A 22,051-nucleotide genomic window follows, 5' to 3' on the forward strand; every position below is an offset into this window, starting at 1 on the left:
TAAAAGAGACAGAGAGATGAAGGGAAGAGGTCAGGGCAGAGAAGAGGAGGAGTGGGCATGGTGGGGGGGGGGGTCAGAGGAAGTGAAAGAGGGGAGGAACCAAGGATGGAGCAGAAGAGGAGACAAGTGCCTGGTGAGAGAGGAGGTGATAGGAGATCTGAGGGGGATGAGAGAGGGGGAGGAGTTAGAAAGAGCAGAGGTAGGAGAAGACGGAAAAGGAAGAGTATGAAGAGAGGAGAGATAAAAGAGGAGAGAAGTTAGAAAACAATGGGAGAGGAGGCAGGGGTGAAGAGGAAAAGGGAAGAGATGAAAGGAGACACGGGGAAAGAGAAGGTGAGGGGGGAAAATAAAAATAAAATGAGAGGAGAGATTGTAGCTGGCTCGGATGCAGGGGGGTGGAGGAGGGGAGGAGAGGAGGGGGGGAGGCGCCCGGCCCGGCGCCCTCAGGGGTTATTGGGTCGTGGACAGCCAATCTCTCTCAGCTTAATCAACAGCAGCAGAGGTGATTGCAACACCGCAGGGGACTGCTGGGAAAAAGGAAGAAAAAAAAAAAAGATGGAGGGAGGGGGGAGAGAACGAGATAGGAATGAATGGGAAGGTGTGGAGTGGAGCGGGGGGGGGCCGCAAGATGAGGGAAAGATTGGAAAAACGGAGGGAAAATGGGGCCGAGGGGAGAGAGAGGAGGAGAGAGGAGGAGAAGGGCTGAAGACAAAGGGGGAAGACGGAATATTGGATAAGATACAGGGGAGAAAATTGAGAGGAGGGTGATGGGGGGAGAGAGATGCAAGGGAGGAGGAAGAAGAGGAGACGTAGAAAGGACGGGGCGGGGAAACGATGGTACGAACGGAGAAAAAAGGAGAAAGATATGAAGAGTAGAGAAACAGATGGGGGAGAGTTAAGGGGCAAGAGATTACAGTTTATCATGAGGAGGACATTAATGTCTGTCTGCTAAGATGGTCGCTGAGGTGCTTCACTCAAAACCACAGACCTCGACCAGCGTTTGGACTCATATCGTAACATTGTTCACTAACGTAACAGCTCTATTGGTCTGTCGAGCCACGTTGTCACTGAAATGTTAATTTATTTGAGTTTTTCAAAATGCTCGCCATTTTCTGTCAGGATATATAGGAGGTGTGCAAGGCCAGAGGATACTGTTTCCTCCACATCCACTCAAAATAAACAAATTAGATAGATAGCTTCTCCACCCCGGTCTCAAAAGGCTCCAGCCTGAGACCAAGTACAGAGCCAGCCTTCTTGATGATTTCATCAAGTCTGTTAGTGTCGCTGGCTCTGATGCTGCTGCCGCAACACACAGCAGCAAAGAAAACAACACTGGCAACAACAGACTGGTGGAAGATCTCCAACATCTTGCTGCACATGTTGAAGGATCTCCGCTTCCTCAGGAAATAGAGTCTGCTCATCCCCGTCTTGTACACAGCCTCGGTATTAGATTTCCAGTCCAGTCTGTTGTCGATCACCACTCCCAGGTATCTGTAGTCCTCCACCTCCTCCACCACCTCCCCTCTCATTGGTAGTGGCGGCGAAGGCTTCTTCTTCCTCCTGAAGTGGATCACCATCTCTCTGGTCTTGTCGACATTCAGCCTCAGATGATTCTGTTCGGACCACTCTACAAAGTTGTCTACCAGTGTCCTGTACTCACCCTCCTCTCCTTGGCTTATACTACAACATACTATACAACCGACCAACCAACAGCTGAGTCGTCAGAACACTTCTGCAGGTGACATGACTCAGAGTTGTGCTGAAAGTCAGCGGTATATAAGGTGAAGAGGAAGGGAGAAAGCACAGTTCCCTGTGGAGCTCCTGTATCGCTGACCACCACATCAGACAGAACACTGCCCAGACGGACAAACTGTGGCCTGCCTGTCAAGTAGTAATCCAGGAGATCATTGTGTCGTCAACACCCATCACCTGCAGCTTCTCACCCAGCGGCAGAGCCTGAATGGTGTTGAAAGCACTGGAGAAATCAAAGAATGCCTCCTCCACCATCCAGATGCATTGCAGCAGGTGGATGACAGCATCAGCGACTCGGGGGCTGATAGGGTCCAGAAACATCCTCACCTGTGGCCTCAGCTGGGCTAAGACCAGTCTCTCCAGGACCTTCATCACATGAGATGTGAGGGCGACTGGTCTGTGGTCTCCCGGGTCGGACGGCCTTGACTTCTTGGGGACTGGAGCCAAGCAGGACGTCTTCCACAGCACTGGGACTTTCTCCTGACTCAGACTCAGGTTGTACAGATGTCCCCCAGTACAGGAGACAGCTGGCTGACATCACGTCCTGATGTCTGCCTGTCTTCCCCCTTCATCCCCGTGATGTTTCATTCCCGTCCACACATCTCTCACACTGTTCTGTTTGGCCTCCAGCTTCGTGCTGTAGCATGTACCATATGTGAGAGATTTTGCTCAGGTTGCTGACTCAAAAACATGTTTTCTTTTGCACGAAACGTTTGTGAATGACACAACACTACGGTTCATGTGTTTATTGTGTCACCTCTGACTCAGCTGTTGTTGGATGTATCCAGAGATTTCACCACATTTCCCCTACAATCATCAAAATTGCTAAGTGTATACATGCCTTGTATGAAAAAACCACACAGACACTTCATCTTACACCAGTTGCTGTTTTTTTTTATTTTTATATTTAATTGTATTTTATTTTGAAGGAAGACTCATCGTTGTGTGTAATCGCACTGCTAACCATGTCTCCCAAATATTTTTTAAAAAATGATTCAAACAGTTGAGACAGGTGGTTTGCGTCATCTTATACACATGGAAAAAAAAAACAAAACAAAAATAAATAAATCAATACAACAGAGAAAGTATGCCGTAGCTGCAACAAAGCTGTAGCATCTTTTTCATATATACAAACTCTGCGCAATGCATTTTCAGCTAAATACACACACGCGCACACACGCACACACACGCACACATCACACAGAAAACTCTGCATACAGAGTTGCTAAAACTGACTCACAGATGATAGATAAAAATAAATCAGAAAACATGTTGGTGGAGGAAAAACCCGCCCATCACAGACATTAGCATGTCTCCCTGCTGTGACGTAAACATTTAGCCATTTCTGCACAAACTGGATTTTTTTCCCCAGGGAAAGTCGTGTTCAAAAGATCATTTGGTTTCTAGAGGACTTTACTTTACTATGCATCTTGAAGTAAAACAGCGTAATTAGCTCAGCTTACCTCAAATGCTAAATGTCTGTGGGGTCGACTAGCGGCTGCGCAGAAGTACGGAGATAATCCTTTACACTACACAAGCTGAGTTGCTACTTGAACCCACTGATATCAAGTAATTGAGCTAAGCTATGCTAACACCATCACTTAAAATAATGTTCTGTCATGCATGCAGAGACACAGAATCAGTCAAGTAAATTCCTCGAAAAACAAAACCATCCTTTTCAAATGTCTGGAAGAGTGCTGGAAGTACAAAAAGAAGTAACGCTGTTGTATTAAATGAGAACGTGTTGTAAAGTGCATTGCTGCATGCATTAGGCTTGATTCAGACCACATCAGGCATTGCGGTGTTTTTAGCACAGGGTTGTGCGAGTGTTGCATTTGGACCCAACTGGGAGAGCATCACTGTCCTGTCTGTGAAAATCCATGATTTTATTAATGTAGTGTAAATGGTGTTCTCTGATCAGGTCTGAATGAGGCCTTGCACAGTGGAAGCAGACAACTGTACAATTCACGAACGCTCTGGTGATGGTTGCCAGTGATTACAACATATTACCATGTTAAAAGAGTAAAACATAAATGCTGGCAGGAGGGGTAACAAAGCTTCACATGAAGAGAAGAAAAAAAACTTAAACCTCTTTGAACATGGTGACTTATTGTTTGGTAATCAGGCAACCACATCCAAATGCATTTTCCAGCTGTAGATACCGTGTATACTGTCTGTGGTGACTAGAAAGAGGCTGATCTGAGTTAGTGTAAGCACCTATCCAGAATGAAACACTTCAAATGTCTCTGAGTAGCTCCGCTGACAGCAAATTGGGGAGTGTAAGACATCCCCGGTCTGACGCTCTGCTTTTTTCTGGATTTGAATCAAGCGCAGATGATTAGAAAGTCAGTGGCCATCTTTTACTGACAGCATCTTCAGAATGTCTGCAGTTAGTGAAGTAGTGAGCTAACTAGTTAGTGAGTGAGGACAATGCATAAGCAAGCGGACCTAATTAGCAAGCAAGCTAACAGTGCACAACAGCAGCAGAAAGAGGATCGGGGAAAATCTTGATATTACTGATCTGGGAGTGTTCGTGCATTATTCCAAAACTGTTTGACCCCGTGGTAGCACTGGAGCCGACTCAAGGCGCACGAGTAGCCATGTTTTTTAAATCCCATTACATAATTGTAGTGGTTCGTTAGCTGGTGACCCCAGATACAGTGTACAGCTGCTCAGTAGTTCAGGCTGATCTACTGTCTTCCTCTAAACCAGAGATATTTTTTAAACTAGATGCCACCGCTGATACAGACTTTGTGTAAATTCTGTCACCAGCTCTTGGACACTGTAGACATCAGAAATATCACATATCTTTCTCAGCAAAGTTGTCATATGAAGCCTGCCACAGTTGCAGAGGTCATCATGTACCTCGTGAAAAGAAAGCTAGCACCCTGGGCAGCTTAAAAGTAAGTGATACTGTAGCTCGCTATCTCACCCAATATCTAGTTAGCTCAGTGCTGGAGGATTAGACCACTGGCCAAACTTGAACCGAGTTCATTTAGGAAGTGTTTCATCTTTCTGGATTTCTACGTGAGGAGAGAGCTGTTGACGGCTCAGATCACAGCAGGCACATGTAAGTTCAGATTTCAGGGAGGATTTTTCCTGTTAGCATTTTGGTTAAGCACACATTAAATCGACATTAAGCACAAGTCCAGTACTTCTACTTAGCCAGTGTAAAAGGCACATTCTCATGGCGTAACGGGACAGAAACAGGAGAGGGGGAACAAGGTTGGAGGTCAAAGGTCAAGTTACTAACCATAAAAAGTGACATTGTTTTGACATTTACACATTATATTAGGAGTCTCGCAATGTCTCAAAATAATCAGAGTGGATGGGACAGCAGATGGGATAAAACCTCTAACCATCGAGACATTTTCTGGAGTTGTAGCACCTGAAGGTGGAACAAAATAAAGTCAACCCACTGACTAATTCAGTTAGGTTTTCACATTTAGTAGTTGTGCTGCAGTCAGCGGGTGTGAGCGGACGAACAAAAATGAACTGCACTGAAGGTTAGGCAGACGGAAATCAAAGGTAACTGACATTCAAATGAAACACTAGCCCCACACTCAATATATGTACTTTTGACACATCTCTGCTACGTCTCTACATAGTATTTCTTTTTAATGAACACATACTGCATCTTGCCACTGAAGGACAATTCCAGCATCACTGTTATTTTCCTGACGGTCTTATATACTTTTCCCTCAAAAATATTTTTTGTCCTGCTCTCATCACACCTACAAAGATGTGACATTTTATGATTCAAATGTAGAAACTTGTTTGTATTATAGTCCCTAGCTCACACTGTATAATCTATATAGAGTAACTAAATGGAACAGAAGGCCTTCACTAATCACTAAATAGGGCACAAAATCATAGGTCTAAAAGTACTGGATCAGCATTAATAATGAAGTAGTATCTGCACATATTTAGCTTAGAGGTCGAAAATTACTCACTGATTTAGTAAATAATGAGCCGATTTAAAGAAAAACTACGGATGTCATTACAGGATTGTTAGCAGGTTGGCATCTAACTAGCCTTGCTGTCTTCTCATGGGACCAGATGTGGTGATGACATATGACCAAAAAGAGACATCTGCATTTCAGTACCCAGTAACGTGTACACTACACTCAACCAGCCTTGTTTGTGTCGATTGGAACATCCATCTCACAAGCTGCACGGGTACAACGGTGACAATTAAAATTTTCCCTTTTCTAGTTTTGATGTCATCGGCAGTGGCCAAGAGGCTCAAAGCGCTTAACAATACAGCAGGAAAAAAAGCAAACGCAGAGTATAAAAATAAACTTGTTAATGAAATTGTATCATAGCAACATGTTTCTCCAAGCTTGTAAACCAAGTCACAATACCCCACAAATGATTTCACGACACCCTGAGAGGTTTCCACCCCAGACCCTCTTTAACTTAGCTGGACTACAGCTGCAATCTAGTCTGCTATAGAAGCCATGCAATACCTTTTTGTTACCTATGTATAGCACCAACATAAAATGACGCAGCATTAATTTTTTCTAGTTATAATTCTTAATTACTAATGTCTTAGTTTTTATCTTGGATTTTGTCTTGACAGTCAAAGTAAAATCTGTCGAATCCCTAAAGTAGCTGCAATTTGTGCTAAATCGTGCTCTCTCTCTCTCCCAGGGTACGGTCACACACCCAAAATTACGTGAGCAAACGAGTGTGTTCGCCTCACGTGGAATTTAACTTTGTTGAACTTCACTGCAATATTCGCCTCAGCAGGCAATGTTCACACACTGAATTGCGCGTGTGGGACCGTACCAATAAGCTCACTCAAATTCATTTATCGAGCAAAGGGTTTTGAGGAGCACCAACCTCCTCCAGTGACACTGCCAGGACTGGCTGGATGGGACGGGGTTTCTGGCTCCTGGCCCAACGGCACGAAGCAACAGACGTGATGACGGGGAAGAGAAACAGCCAACAATAGGGGTCCCTAATGGGTGGTGTCATCACCCTCGGCTGACTGTGATTCATTAAGCACCAGCAAGAAGAGAAGCAGGATCTCTGATGGGAGTTTGCAGGGGCCAAGTGAATGGAATGTAAGCAGGGGAACTATAATTTTCAAAAAAAACACAAACAACAACAACAAAACTAGTGAGAGGCTTTTTCTGTAGCAGATGTGATGTGAGCAGATGTTTCTGCAGAGTGCCAGTTCTTTTATCTGCCAAAACTAAACCAAACGGAATCTGTTGGAATTACAGGGACGTTTGTTTTCTCCGCGGTGTGCCGGTCAGACTGAAGAATATTCAGGTAACTTTTTTTTTTGCTTTTCACTTATCAGTCAGATTCTGAAACTGACTGATCCAGTTCAAAGAGAAGAAGTCTGTTTCGTCTTATTGTCTCCAAATCCCACGAGAATCAATCAATGCATGTAAACCATAAACTGCATCATCCGTTTATCAAATGCCTGATATAAAGAATTCCAATCATTGTTTAAGTGTGACTTCCAAAATGCATAACTGTTGATCTACCTGTAAATGTATTTTTCTTATGTTTGAAGTGGCTTAACTCCTTCGCTCCGACACTCAGGTACAATAAAACAAACGCCAAATTGTATCTGCAGAAACCATTTGGCCAGTTCCTCATGATCTGTTCACTGTGTAACTGACACTCTTGCTGGAGAGACAGTATGTGTTTATTGTTTATAGTATGCATGTGTTTTATTGAAGAAGGCCTTCAGTTTCTGCATGGGTAGCACTGCTGCAAGAAGGGCACCTACAGATGTGTGCCTGTGTGGTTGCGTGTGTGTGTGGGTTTGTGTGTGTGTGTGTGTGTGTGTGTTTTCTATGACAGTGTCTGGTTGGCGAAGAAGGCCTTGGTCTCTCCACAGGTGGGGTTGGTGCACAGCGGGCAGCGGAGGGTCAGCTGGCGGGAACAGGGCATGTTGGACTTCAGGTGGGAGTGGACCAGGTCTGCTAGAGTCTGGACAGGATGGAAAACACACACGTTTATTATCGAGACAGAAGTAAAAAGAGATTCTCCCTCCTTTATCTCTGTGAACATTTGGTTGTGTCTCGGCTCATCAGACAAAGTTTCCCACCCAAGGCCTCCTTGTAACTTTCCCTTCAGTTAGAAACTTGGAGTTACTACAAATCACCACACAAACATTGTTTTTGTTCATGAATTATGTCCCGCTGCTTGCTCATTTTCCACCAAAGTAAATCTAAATAACATCAAACACTTCCTGCATAGATATAAATGAAAGTACTCATTTGAGAGGAAGGTCTAAATGAAGAGTGACATTATTAAAAAAGATTGTATAAGATGTCACGATGTTAAGAGGATTTATTTAAAAAATAAACAGCCAACAGCAGCAGCCAGGCTCTGCAGAAGAAATTCAGATGAATGTATTTTTCTTTATTTTCCAGCAGCTGCTGCTTGCAGACGGCAGCAGACTGATGCAGCTCACTGAGAAACTAAAACTACGCTGAGGAAACCATCCTTCAGTAACTACCAACTAATCATCCTCTGGATATTGATTTATACTCTCAAGCACACGCACACACGCACACACACACACACACACACACACACACACACTTGGCGAGGGGTCTCTGAGCGCGGCGGGTTTGACCAGCCAGCCAGCCGGGCGGTTCAGTTCTACTGTAGTCAGCTCTAAAGGTTCCCATTGATCTGCCCCTTTCCTTTCATAAACCCTGCACACGCAACACACACACACACACACACACACACACACACACACACACACAGTTACAGCAGTAGGAGTTGCCTGTTGTGAAAATGGTTGCAGAGTTGAAGAAGGGAAGGTTGGAGGTTGGATGGAAGGAAAGACAGGGACAAGGCAGAGAAAAATGAAGGATAGAGGGAGCGAAGGAAGGAAGGAGGGAGGGAAGGAAAGAAAGAAAGAAAGAAGGAGTGGAGGAGGGAAGGAAGGAAATAAGGAAGGAAGGCATCCATTTATTGAGCCTCTCGTGCCTGAAGCTCACTTACTTCACAGAACCTTCTACTGCCGTCTCCTTTTCTATGATTAGAGCCCTGCCTGTCTTCCTGCAGTCTCTTCCTCTTCTTTCAATTCTTAATGTATTTTTTATCATTTACTTTTTTTCTGTGTGTCTTTTGTCACCTCCCCTTCATGCAAACATATGTCTACATTTCAATCTATATTTTCCTCTCTACCTAGGATGAAAATTGGTGGTTCTTGGTCATGGAAACATTTGAATGGCGGGACAGTTCCATGTGGTGTTTGTAGACATGGGTCAGCTCGGTGTGTGTGAAACGTACCTTCATGAAAAGAGGGTTCCCGTTCAACGACTCTGCTCTCCTGATGTTCTCCACTCCGCACTGAAGACACAAAGGAAGAAAGACGGACAAATCTGTCACACGGCATACTACTGGACCCAACATGCAAACACACACAGTTCATATGAACAAAGTCAAACAGGACAGGTAGTTCAATATTCAACATAATGATGTCCACTAACTCTTGCTAAGGACCTTAACGAGAGAAAGGCATAAATCTTAAAGCACTGACAGTGAAGACATGTTTTGAAGGAGAGGACACTTTTTGATGAGGGAGGACACGATTCGAAACAAAGGGCACACTTGGAAACTGAGGACATGCTTGAATAGTGAGGACAGGTGTTCTGGTAAACAAGGACACTTCGGTAAGTTAGGACAACCTGCAAAGTGGGGACATGTTTGCAAAGTGAGGAGGTGTTTGGAAAGTGAGGACATTTTTGGGTTATGGTCGGTGTTACGACCCCCTGACACAAGATTTGGGAATGAATCATGTCATAGTTCTCAGAAGTAAAGAAGTACAGACAGCTGTGTGTGTGTGTGTGTGTGTATGTGTGTGTGTCTTTGTGGCACCAGTCACATTGATTGGTGGTCACCTCACTGGTGCCTTTAAACAGAGGACATACACACACACGCGCGCACGGTTGCTTCCTAAACTGGATATCAAGTCTCAAGTCTAACCATCATACAGATTCCACTTCAAGTGAACACAATGCAGGGTTAGTTGATTTCTGATCTCCGTGTTTCCAGGTTTCAGGTTCTCTGATCACCTGATCTGACTGTCTGGCGTGCAGAGACTTGAATGTTTACTTTTAGGAATGAACACTGTGCTTATCGTCTTCCCGAATTTCCAAATGATCTCTTAACAAAAATAGTGTTCTCAGTCATTTCTGTGTATGTTTTTGGTGAATGCTTCAAGCAGCTAGTCTGTCCGTGTCGTCCTGAGAATTTAAAGTATCTCAAATTATCTGGAACATTCAGGTAATATTCAGCCTCTCCTCACCTTGAGACCGTCATGTGATACTTTGTTCATTTAACTGTGCAGACAGAGGCCGACTCATCAGCCTGGGGCTTCCTTACCTCCTCCCCCAGCACCTGTCCATACTCGATGTCCAGCTCATGTAATGTCTCTATGTGGTCTGAGGTGAAGGCGATGGGCACCAGCAAGAGGTTCTTCTTCCCTCGTTCACACAGGCCTTTAATCACCTCGTCCGTCTGGGGGCCGAGCCACGCCATGGGTCCCACCTGAAAGACCAAACACAGGGCGTGACAACAGTTTAACTTCAGTGAGGTGGGGAGTCACAGGTGTCGACATGGTACAACTCTTTGATGCCTGCTCTTGTGGACATTCAAGGTCTCCAGATGATGGTCCATTTTTTTATGACTTTGTGATGTTCCCTCCACTGCCACCTTCAGGACAAACCTTTTCATATCATGCAGTTTGTGAGTGCTGCAGATGTGCGGGTTATCCAGGTATTCTCATGATGCACACCTTAATTTAACATGACTGTGCAATCTTATGAGTTTCCTAAGAAGGGTTTTATCTTGCAACAAACAAAATTTATGTCTTAAAAATTAATTTCAATATGCTACAACAACACAAAAATTCTTTACACAGTAATTCAGGTATTATTTCCACATGCTTGGTTTATTTTCTGCTGTACGGGGAGCTGGCAACACTTCTAAGTCCTCTTCTTTTGTGTACAGATGAATGGCTGTGGGTACAATTCATGTGAGGAGTGGGTTTTTTGTAAGCTGTCAGCCACTCTGACCTGAGAACTAAAAGCTTTGGGGGTTGTCCACTGCAGCATTAGACAGACAAGTAGCTCCATCTTGTGGTGACCAAGAAAAATTAAACAGTCTATGATTCTGATGAATAGAGAACTGTACTGTAAAGTTTGAAGTTGTAGTTAAACAGCTATAAATATTGCAGATATTTCATGTATAAAAATAAAAAACCCTGAAAAGACATATTAAGAAAATCCTTTTAACTTCTGCTATACCAGAAGATCTACTTTAAAAGATAAGATTTCAGGTTAAATTATAGATTATTCTCAGAATGAGAAAAGTGTTTCTGTTTGAAGAATTACAGTGTACACTGCTGCCACACCAGAAAAGGAAAATAGATCTGTATCACATTATAATATCTGTTCTTATGAAAAGATGTTTTACTGTTCTAAAAATATGTTCATGTTGTCACGAAACTGATTCTTATCAAACTTAAACTTCCATTATAACATCATTAGATCAACATTATAAACTTAGAATATAATTAAAACAAGACCTTTTTTGTTATAAAAGAAAATATAAAGTTAATATATGAAATGTTTCACATCGTAACAAGACACATTGTTTATCATAATAACACAAAAGGTTACTTTTGTATCTCATCATGAGAAACATCATGTTTCAACAATGAACTTCCAACGTTCGAGCCCAGTACACATCCATGTTTCTTTCTCTAGTGTGGAGGCCACAAAAAAATAAGCAACAAATAAGAAAAGTTTAAATACACACGTATACACACTTGTTTTTATTTAAATAAACACCCTTTATATTAGAGCAATTACAATTTACAGTGCAATTTTGTTGAATCTGAAATCGTAGGGATGAACCTACCAAGAATCATCACCTTATCACCTTATGGAGTTTTACAGTTTCATTATTCAGCTGTCTGGTCCACAATTTTCACTCTCACCATGACAGCATCGCCAGTAAAAACCAGCAAGAACTGGGACATATTTCATTGCTTCCAGTTCATGCAATGAAATTAGACTGTAAATGGCAGGCTGCATTATAAAGTACGACCAAATAAGGTTAATGGCACTTAATGACACTTAATGACAAACTGACTGCTGCTGGTTGTAATTGTCCCTGCTGTTCAGTTGCAGCAAACAACCACTAGATGATGCCACCTTTCTAACACTGACACAATGCCTCAGTCTATTTCAAGTACCTGCGTGTGTGTGCGTACTCACCCTTGACTGCCACACCAGTCTGTAAGGATTACAGTGCCCGAGTCTCTCCATGACTCTCTGAACTGTGGCTCCCACTTCCTGAGGATACGGGTCGCCTCTGTTTACAACCTGCACACAGTTAACAGCAGGAATGCCATCTTATTATTTATAGCAGTTAAAGTTCAGTTACAGAAGTAATAAAAGTAGTGGTGCTAATACCAGTGGCAGTGATAGTATTAGTGCCATCATAAGCAGAAATACTTGTCTGTTTGTGGTGTAAATGTGGTATAAATAGCATCAGCAACAATAGCATCATCAGTAATATGGTAACCTGGGAAAGGGTACTGAAATGATTTAAGATACCAACTGACATACTACAAAAAAACTGGACTCATTCAGAACCACATATTAATAATCAAAGGATACCTGTATCTGAATGGTAAATTCCTGAACTTTAAAGTTTGGCTCTTTATTGGGGAAATGGTAAACATGGTTCTGCTGTGAATGATTGTGAATGGTTGTGCATGCAGGGAACACCATCACGGTGTTTTAAATTCTAGCCTGTCCAACACCAATCACTATAACTATATCACTATAACTATAATGATGTGTGCTCCGGCTGTGTATGCAGCTTAGGGAAATTGACACTATGGCCTGTTACTGCTGTACCTTAAACAGACAAACAAAACAAACAGGCAAAATCCCCCCAGCCTAAATGGTTTTATAAAATTGTGACATTGAATTGTAATGTATAGATTAATATTTTATTATGTAAGCATTTAGTAACTTGCAATAATTATAGCATCCGAGAATGCTTCATAAATGCCACCAGTCAGTTAACACAGTAAGAGACCAATATCATAAGCACTCCTGCAACATCATTTTGGAGAAAAATGTCCCAAACTTTAGCCAATTACAGGCCCCACAAATTGGAATAGATTTTGATCGGCTGTCAGCGTTTCTACCGTGCATCGAAACACTCCAACGATATTGTTCCCCAATATAGCTGTGTGTTAAAGCTGTGGTGTGGAGTTTTTAAAAACAATACATAGCTAAATGTATTGTTATAGCTATTGATGTTGATGTGGGCGGCCTTGTTAACTTTTATCTTTGCCACACTGAGCCAAGAAAAAAAATAACAAAATGCAAATTGACAGGAAATTGCTGAACAAAGGAGAACTGTGACCTGCCTTTGAATTAGTCACATGGGTTTAAATTAAAGTGAATGGGGGGGGACGGGGGAGCGTTTACAGGGACGAGTGCTGGTGTCACTGCACCCGTCATGAGAATGTGTACAACTGGGACAGAGCAGCAGCAGCAGGCAGGACTGCTGGTACTTACAGCCATCGGGAGCGAATGTGCTGAGAACAAGATGACGACGTCGTCTCTCTTATCTTCTGGGAATTTCTGCAGCTCGTTACTGATGTGGTCTGCAAAACACTGCACGCACACACACACACACACACACACACACACACACACACACACACACACAAACCTGATCAATGAATTTATTCTATGTATTTTATTGAAATTTTCTGTTACATGTAGGGATCTTTAAGACAGTCACGCTTGTTAGTTGCCATGGTCACCAACCATAGCTACTTTCGGCTCATTAGTTGCTATGACGACTTCTTTCCCCTACTCAGTTTATTTTCCACAACTTGGTCTCTCTGACAGAAGGAGGTGCCTGATGGGCTCTCTGGCAAACTGTGTGTGTGTGTGTGTGTGTGTGTGTGTGTGTGTGTGTGTGTGTCTCACCTCCACCAGCAGGGGGTGTGTGGGCCAGCGGTCAATGACGCTCCAGCTCATTTTTGGCCTTTCGCCTCTGTTGCTGTAGTAACGGTAGATGGCGTTCAGACTGCTGCCTGTTAAGACAACCAAGAAGAACATATCAATACTATAAATATTAATCAATATAAAAACACAACAGCCAGTGTTCTCTGTTGATCACTGAGCAGCTCCACTGGAGGGAACGAGGTCAAGTGCCTTGCTCAAAGGCAGGACTGCTCAGGCTATAAACTAATTCCCAAAGACAAGCTGCATCGTTTGGGTCAGTCTCTCCTTTTCTGGGGATCCACAAAAACAGAGTTAACAATCGAAATGAGAGGTGAAGTGGATATATTTCATCTGCTTTTTGGACTTTTTAATACAATGTATGAGCCTTCTTGAATGACTTATTACGTTGGTCAGCACCGACACTGACTGCACAACACCACAACACTTGGGTTATCCCCCTGATCAGCACGTAAAATAGGAACCTCAGAGGTTTTCAAATTGAAGTATATTCAAAAAAAACCTCTTTGTCATGATCCCAATTTAAAACTGCACCTTGTGAGCAATATGAAGCATCACATTTGGCTGCTATTGCTGTGGTGTGTGCACTCTGGCAAACAGAACACATTTTCCAACAACTTCAGTTTGGTTTCTGTATTGATTTAGCCTCCAAGCATTTAGACCTTGGGAACTACATTTGGGAACTGCATTTCCCACGTGTACTTGATTGTGCACACTGTTGGATGTCACTGAAGGGTCTGGGGTTGCCTTTCGACGAACACAGAGGCTATTCACATTCAGTTTTAAAATCTATACTAAGTGATCCGATCACAAGCGGACAGCTTCGAGCCCGATAATTCACACCTGGATTCAAAGCGTCTCGATTTACTCTTGCGATCGGATCTCATTTCCCCTATTTCCTCTATGTATGCAAATACACACGTACACCAGTGGAACTGACAGATACATGTTTTACACAAAGAAAAAAATACCTTCATGCATAATGTTGGAATCAAGAAGTAAGCCCAAATAGTTAAGAATGTGTTGCAGGCAGCGTTTCATAAAGATGATGATTGATTCAGAGACTCCTCCATCCAGCATGATGCAGTCTTACTGACTGCTGATATTTACTGACAGCAGAGGTTAACAGGGTGGATACCACTCAGGGTGTGGTGACACTAACGGCCACAAACCTCTTTTTTTATCTGAACATTTTTCCTTTTATCTCCTTTGCAATTCATTTAACACGTGATCTTTGGACAGTTTGTAACTTGCTTCTGAAGAGCTTCAGTGCACAGAATGAGCATTCTTGACACTTTTAAGAGAGTATACTGCCTTCCCTTGTTAGATCCATGAACTTTACGAGAAAAACAACCACATGATGTGTTGGTAGATATGGTCACAGTCCTGCAACGGTGTTGTGACATTCTTTTTATAGCGATATCACTGTGTGCGGCTGTGACCTGTGGTGGAACAGCTGTACTGAGGATACTGTGTGAAGGCCACGGCTCTCTCCACTCCGTCTTTCTCCATCTCTTCGATGGCGTTCTCCGTCAGCGGCTGAACATACCGGAAACCAATGTAGAACTTGTGCGGAGCTGAAACGAGAGAGACAGGGAGAGTCAGTAACCAACGGCCATGTGAAACAAACTCATCAGTCGCCAACAGTTTGACCGTTTAAATACAAACGTTGAAACGACGTTGAAAAAACACAAATCTGTCTCTTGTACATTTGTTGAAATATCTGAATAACAGGATTCACTCAGTCCGGATTGTAAAAGGAAGCTCTTATGGAGATTATTGTCAGGGGTGTTCCTGAAGTGCTAAATTGGAAACGACTAGATATGGTCAGTTTTCAGACAGCTGCTTGTTATCAGTGAGGTGAGTGCAGGCGTTTGAGGAGGCACTCCTTCACTGTGTCACTATCTACACTTGACACACACACACACACACACAGCTGCTCATGAGTCCACCCGTAGGCAACACAGCAGCACTGTTGACATGCCAACATGTCTTATACCAGGGATGTCAGAAGCCTACAGGACACTCAAACTCTCAATCTGAGCCGCCTCACCAGTCTCAGGACTCATCTCGTCCAGCAGCTTCACCATGCCCTCTCCCTGCATAGAGGTCCAGTGCTTGATGGGCGAGCCCCCTCCAATCTTACTGTACTGCTCCTGGATCTTCGGCGTGCGACGCTTAGCAATGAACGGACCAAGCTTACTGCGAAGCGGGGGAGAGAATGAAGAGTGAGATTAACTGATAGACTGTATTATAGTAGATTAATATATTCATAAAACACCAAAAGCAAATGAGAAATGGATATGTAACTGTGTTTCTGTTGAACTGACATTATTTTGAGAGAGACACATCAGTTCCAAAAAGTTTCAAGCCAAATCTTCACATGATCCATTTGTAAGTCACAGCCACACTGAAGCCATAACCTGTGATGCTGGTTCATGTTATAATGGGTCACCTGTCTATTTGTCTGGGGAACAACTGTTTTACAAGGATCTGCGTTGTTTATTTCACATGTTAAAAAAAAGAAGAGGAAGAAGAAGACCAAAGAGCTTTTTTCTTTCTCTGCAGCAACAAGAAACCCTTTGTTGGTTCATCATCACTTATGAAACAGACACAGACACAGCAGAGAACTCTGACCCAACAACCTTCCCCATTCACTGTGTGTGTGTGTGTGTGTGTGTGTGTGTTTATATCCTATGACTTTGGAGGCCATTGCCTGTGCTTTCCACAGCACATTTACAATGTTATTTTTAGCTCAAGTCTCAGGCCAGCGTTTGTGTCACTGAACAAACGCAGACTGAACATAATGTTGTTTACTGACTAATTGCTGATGTGATATCTTTTGTAATGAAACAGACAAAGGCTTGCATGTGTTGATGTCAGTTCCTCAGTTGACTGTCAATCAATAGTAAAGATATACACTATGCTGCTTCATTAACGGTCGAGTAACTTAGTGAGTAACAATTTATAAAAAAGTCACTTTTACACAGAAGCAGACAATGTATGTGTGACTGTGTGTGTCTGTGTGTGTCCGTGGTTCATACTTCTGCACAGGGAGTTTCATCAGGTCTGTGTCCATGAAGAGCCGCAGCAGGAAGTCGTGGACATCTTCTAGTTTCTCGGGTCCTCCCATGTTCAGCATCAGGATGCCCGTCTTAGGTTTCCTGCAGGCACAAGTGATTCACACTCATTAATCCAACATTCTCATCACTCCCCACAAACATGTGTTGAGGTTATTGATTAACGGTGAATTAATGGGCCTCTCTATTATGACATCTCACAGCACATTGATATATTGACATATTTGGTTTCTGCCTGCTGATGTCTAAGTCTTTGTCCACAGGTTTGTTGTGCATCACTGATCGTTGATGACTTGACCTGATGTTTTTAGGGAACGCACAACACAGATGCACTACAGGCTAAGATGTAGTGAGCAAAGATGGATGATTTCAGATTCCACAGCTCTGATGAGATTGTCGTTTAAAACTCATGTTTTTTTTCACCTCCATCCAGAACCCTAGAGGAAACGCAGCTCTCTTGTCTATACTGTATGGCTCTACTAAGCTGCAGCAGTTGGTGGTCATTAGGGAGAACGACACGCTGAACAACTTCTTCTTTTTCTTCTTCACCTTCGCTTTAGAGATGCATAACATTCCCCAAGAGAAGGTAAAGATAGCAGAAAGAAAGACGTTGCCAGCAGTCATTCAGTTTACTGTTTTCAAGCAGGTTTGCAGACAGCTGATGACAAAAACATTCCTCATATATAAAAAGGCCCCTAAACAAAGTGACCACTGAACTGAAAACAGTTCCAATGAGGGACTACGCAGAACTCAGAGCTGAGAGCTTGTGATGTTACACTAGCTCCTGCGGGTGATCTCAGTTTGTCCGGTCAGCTCGTCAGACTAACATGCACCCTGGCAGTGTGTGAGCTTGTCCTCTTAGTTTATTAAACTAGTGTTAGCTCAAGTAGATTGTGTCACTTTGTGAATTTAACGTAACCTTGCGCAGCTATTTGGTCCGTGTGTAACGTTACAAATAACTCTGGCCCCAGCAGCAGCTAATGATCACAAGCCCTGTCAGCTTCTGAAGCCAGCAGCTAATATTAGCCTGTCAGTCAGCTAATATCAAGGGTGCTGCAGTGGTTTTAACTGTGCACTGCATCACCACTGCAACCACTGTAAAGCTGAAAAATGCACAGCTGTGGCTTCCATTTCTGCATTCACGTGTGAACTGGAATGCCCTTTGAAGAATCTGCTGTCTCATTCAGAAGTATTGTTCGGCTGTCGTCTTCACAGGACTTTATAGAGCCAAAAAGCTGACAGTACGGAGATGAGAAGGATCACGTGCAAACAGACATCCCCAGAAAGCAGAGGTCGCCTACAGTCAGCTGGCATGGATCTACTGGTTCATTCTATTAAAAAAACCAAAAGGTTAAACCAGGACAGACTGGCATCTGTCCAACAGCTGCTCCACTGAGTGAGCTCCATTCAGTTTCTCCAGACGACTTTACACAAACCCAACAAATCTAAAGACCTGAAAGATTTCTCAGTTGATTTCTAATAGCTTAATCATCCATGATGATGTTGATAACTGGCTAATTTATTGTCATTCATCAAGTTAAAATATTAGCTTCTCAAATCTGAGGATTTTGCTGCTTCTTTGTGTTTCAGGAGTACACAGTTTATGAACTTGGGACTGGGATCTTGAAACTGTCGACGGACAAATCTCATCCTTTTTTCATTTTTATGAATTTCATGATGCATCATTCATTAGAAGATCTAGATTAATTCAATGGTTTCAAGCCTGTTGGTTTAAATATTAAACTGTAAAGGTTAATAAGATGATTATAAGTAGAGGGGGGAAAAAAAAAAAAATTATACAGCCAGCAGTCTGCCAACTATGGATATGCAAATGTCCCCAGGCCGTATGAAAAGCAATCAGATGTCAGCTGTCTTATTTCAAAAGGTAGAGATATTGCAGAAAGACGAATGACAAATTCATTTCGTTCTTCTTGAGCTGTCGAAGATATAACAAGAAAAGAGCGGTATCTAATAAGAATGACCTTGAAGCCAGAGGCATCACACAGCAAGACTCAGAGAAGTCACACACATCTTGTAATCACTGCACCTGGTCGGAGATCAGTTGTGTAGCTCAACATGATAACAGTCTCGGACAAAAGATTTTATATTGTGTGGAGTTGTGTAGAGTGCATGTGGCTCGACCACTCGACTTCTGACTTAATCTCTCACTCTTCAACTGTAAAATCCAACTTGTTTAGTCTTTTGCTTTTGAAACTCACAGCTCGAATTCTTTCATCTCAGGCATTTTTTGCCGCTTTTCATCCCATACTTTAAATGAAATGCTGACTTGGCTTGAAGGCCATTATTAAAGATTAAGTTAATAATTCCACATTTCATTACCCTCATATCTGCTGCTACATTATCTATTGATCCTGCTCCCATTTCGTACTGTTTAATTGCTCAGGGACATCTCCACTAAGAGAGGATGTCACATTCGGCTGGTGTCCTGAAGGGTGTGTGTCAGGCGTCTGATGGTTGAGGGTGTGTGTGTGTGTGTGTGTGTGTGTGTGTGTGTGTGTGTGTGTGTGTGTGTGTGTGTGTGTCACCTGTTCTCCTGTGTTTCTGGAGTGGCCGTCTGGGCTAAAGCAGCAGCAGTGGAGCGTCTCCTTACACTCAGACTGACACTGCTCCTGGCAACTAAAGCAGATGAAGAAACCAGATTATCCATGCATCTGTCACTCACAACGCATGACTTCATGCAGGTAAGTAAGCATTCATTATCATACATTTCCTGCTACCCAAAATTTCAGCAGAACCACACAGGTATCATAAATACCACTGATTTGTTTTGCTGCCATAATTTAACCTCTTGCACTCTTGACTTTCTCCTTAAATGTAACTTTTTTTTTGCTTTAAAGAAAACTTAAATAAATCCTTGCCAACACATGTACTACATCTTGTGTATCATCACATATTCACTGAAGCTTATGAGCCGAACTCCTACCCCAAATAACTCAACAGTGATTGCATGGATCGCCATGTCTGCAGATATTCATAACCCCAACAGGATGTATGGTTAACTCTGGTATTCTCACTGCTATCCTTCATCAGTCTCAGTGTGAGCCACTGCTAAATGTCAGTAATGTACATCCACAGCCCACTCAAAGGTTTGTCTTTATTATACATATGGACCGGAGGCGGCTGTGGCTCAGGAGGAAGAGCAGGTCGTGTATTAATCAGAGGGTCGCTGATTCAAATCCCTGGGTCCCCCAGCTGCATGTCAAAGTGTCCTTGAGTAAGACAGTGAACCCCAAATTGCTCCTGATTTGCTTGGCCATCAGTGTGTGTATGTGACGAGTGCCATAAAGTGCTTTGAGCAGTCGGTAGGCTGGAAAAGTGCTGCAGAAATGCAAGTCCAGTTACCACAATGACATTCCAGGTATAATGCCAATCACTTTATACCAAAATTTAGAACAAAATAACAATATTTGGCCTCAAAACACGAGTTCATAAAGATGTTATGTAATATAATGTTCTCCTGGCTACATAATGACCTCTCTCCTGAGGTCACCCAAGCGACCTTACCTGCACTTTACCAGTGAGCATCACTGCGGCCACAAACACCAAAGACATATGCAACAAACTTCACAGTACATATAGAGGCAAATGTCTATTGATTTACGTAAATGAACAATCTAGTGGATCAGACACAGCCACTCCATACGGTCAGCTTTACTTTCATAACGCGGCTGCAGTACCTCGAGCCGCCACCGGGAGGCCTGCTGTGATTATGCAAGTTCACAATAGTGGAGTTGTGTAACTGCGTCTTAATGTGAAGTTCTTCTTACTGGCCGCGGAAACCCGGACCGTTAAAGACAAGTTAATTACGGGTCCTTTGGCTGTTACTAAATGCAGCCCAAGTACGGGATAAGTCCATTATATAACATTAACATTAAACGGTAACGTACAGTAATGTTGGGCTGCATCAAGGCAACTGATCTTAGCCACGGGCTGGTTACGGAAACACGGCCATTGGTGAGTAAAATAAAAGCCCACCAACAGTGACCTATCGTCAAATATCAGGATAAAGCGTGAGTCATAAGGCAAAAATTAACAAGTTTCAGTACACAGAGAGACATGTCGTTCCTACAGTAGTCAACAATACAATTTAGTTTGTGTTAAAGTACCTGCGAGGGTTACATGGTGAAAGTACCGACAGGAAGTTAAACTTCCGTATCCGTGCTAGCTTAATGCCCGTTTACGAAATGATGATGCCAATGTCACGGCGTGGTGTCCAGTTTACAGCACGGTGACTCAAACTGCAGCACAGATACAGAGCGGCTAGTTGTGCTGTTTAACACTGAAGTCTGAGCTAAACCACGAAACTTTAAGCTTTCCGTGTGCGGCTTTCGTCGGCGCTAACTTAGCTGCACAGTCACACTTACATTGGATCAAGCGACCGGCGCTGCCCAGGACTGCCATCATGGTAACTTTGTTCGCCCACTGCCGATAGAAGTCTCTGTCTGCGTTCAGGTGAACGTCGGATACTGGTGTTCCCGGCGGCTGTCTCCACGAGTGTTTCCCCTCACTGAATCACTCTCTGCCCAGTCCGATGTGTCCGCCAGATTCCTTCAGCTGCCACCGGCTGGCAGTACAAACACTGTCAAGTGTGCTAAGGACGACGTCAACACTTCCGGTTTACAAGTTCAAAATAAAACCACTGACGATGACCATAGGATGATGCAACATTTGTAATCCCACGGATTCATGACTTTTTATGCGCTGTAACATGACATGTTTTCAGTTTAACTAAGGGTTAGTTATTTTACTGGTAAAACATTAAAACAACAAGAGAAGAAACTGAAAAATCAAGATTACACATTTACAGAAATAGAATATGGCAGCCGCTTTCATTTCAATTGTCAATCTATTGTGAACAGTATGAAATATGTGCTGAGACCATACATTAAGCAAAAATAATGAATAGTTTTAAACTGAAACATATCCTGACCATGGATATCTAATTTTACTGTAACAAGACTGGTGGTTGTAGTAATGCACTTCTAGATCTGTTGTATCAAATTGATACTAAAAGGTATTCGCAGGTACAGTTTTACTTTAATGTATTGATTTTGGGGAACATTTTATTGTGTGTGTGTTTTTTATATATTTCACTGGCTATGGATAATTGTAATAATTGTATGCGTTTATTGTGGAGAAATCCGAACCACATTTCCG

The 22,051-nt window shown here is 42.9% G+C and overlaps 1 protein-coding gene across 1 annotated transcript; it reads right to left on the minus strand.

The window, feature by feature from the left end:
* Positions 1 to 2,623: 2,623 nt before the first annotated feature.
* fech (ferrochelatase) lies at positions 2,624 to 21,503 on the minus strand. Its single transcript, XM_037117306.1, has 11 exons — positions 21,259 to 21,503; positions 19,420 to 19,510; positions 16,838 to 16,957; positions 15,847 to 15,995; positions 15,236 to 15,370; positions 13,758 to 13,864; positions 13,338 to 13,436; positions 12,018 to 12,125; positions 10,120 to 10,284; positions 9,025 to 9,084; positions 2,624 to 7,704 (listed from the first exon to the last, which is right to left on the minus strand). Exons 1-11 carry the CDS (start codon positions 21,296 to 21,298, stop codon positions 7,567 to 7,569), a joined length of 1,212 nt encoding a protein of 403 aa, XP_036973201.1. The 5' UTR covers positions 21,299 to 21,503; the 3' UTR covers positions 2,624 to 7,566.
* Between the last annotated feature and the right edge of the window lie 548 nt (positions 21,504 to 22,051).

Source organism: Acanthopagrus latus, chromosome 12 (assembly GCF_904848185.1).
Source record: "Acanthopagrus latus isolate v.2019 chromosome 12, fAcaLat1.1, whole genome shotgun sequence".
NCBI lineage: Eukaryota > Metazoa > Chordata > Actinopteri > Spariformes > Sparidae > Acanthopagrus > Acanthopagrus latus.

What these genes read in the sequence shown, in the direction of transcription:
- fech (XM_037117306.1), bottom strand. Translation starts at nt 21,298, where the DNA reads ATGATGGCAGTCCTGGGCAGCGCCGGTCGCTTGATCCAAT. An exon ending in ATGAAACTCCCTGTGCAGAA is followed by an intron (nt 15,996 to 16,837) that starts GTATGAACCACG and finishes CCCGCTTCGCAG; the next exon opens with TAAGCTTGGTCCGTTCATTG. An exon ending in CACATTCGCTCCCGATGGCT is followed by an intron (nt 12,126 to 13,337) that starts GTAAGTACCAGC and finishes AACTGTGTGCAG; the next exon opens with GTTGTAAACAGAGGCGACCC.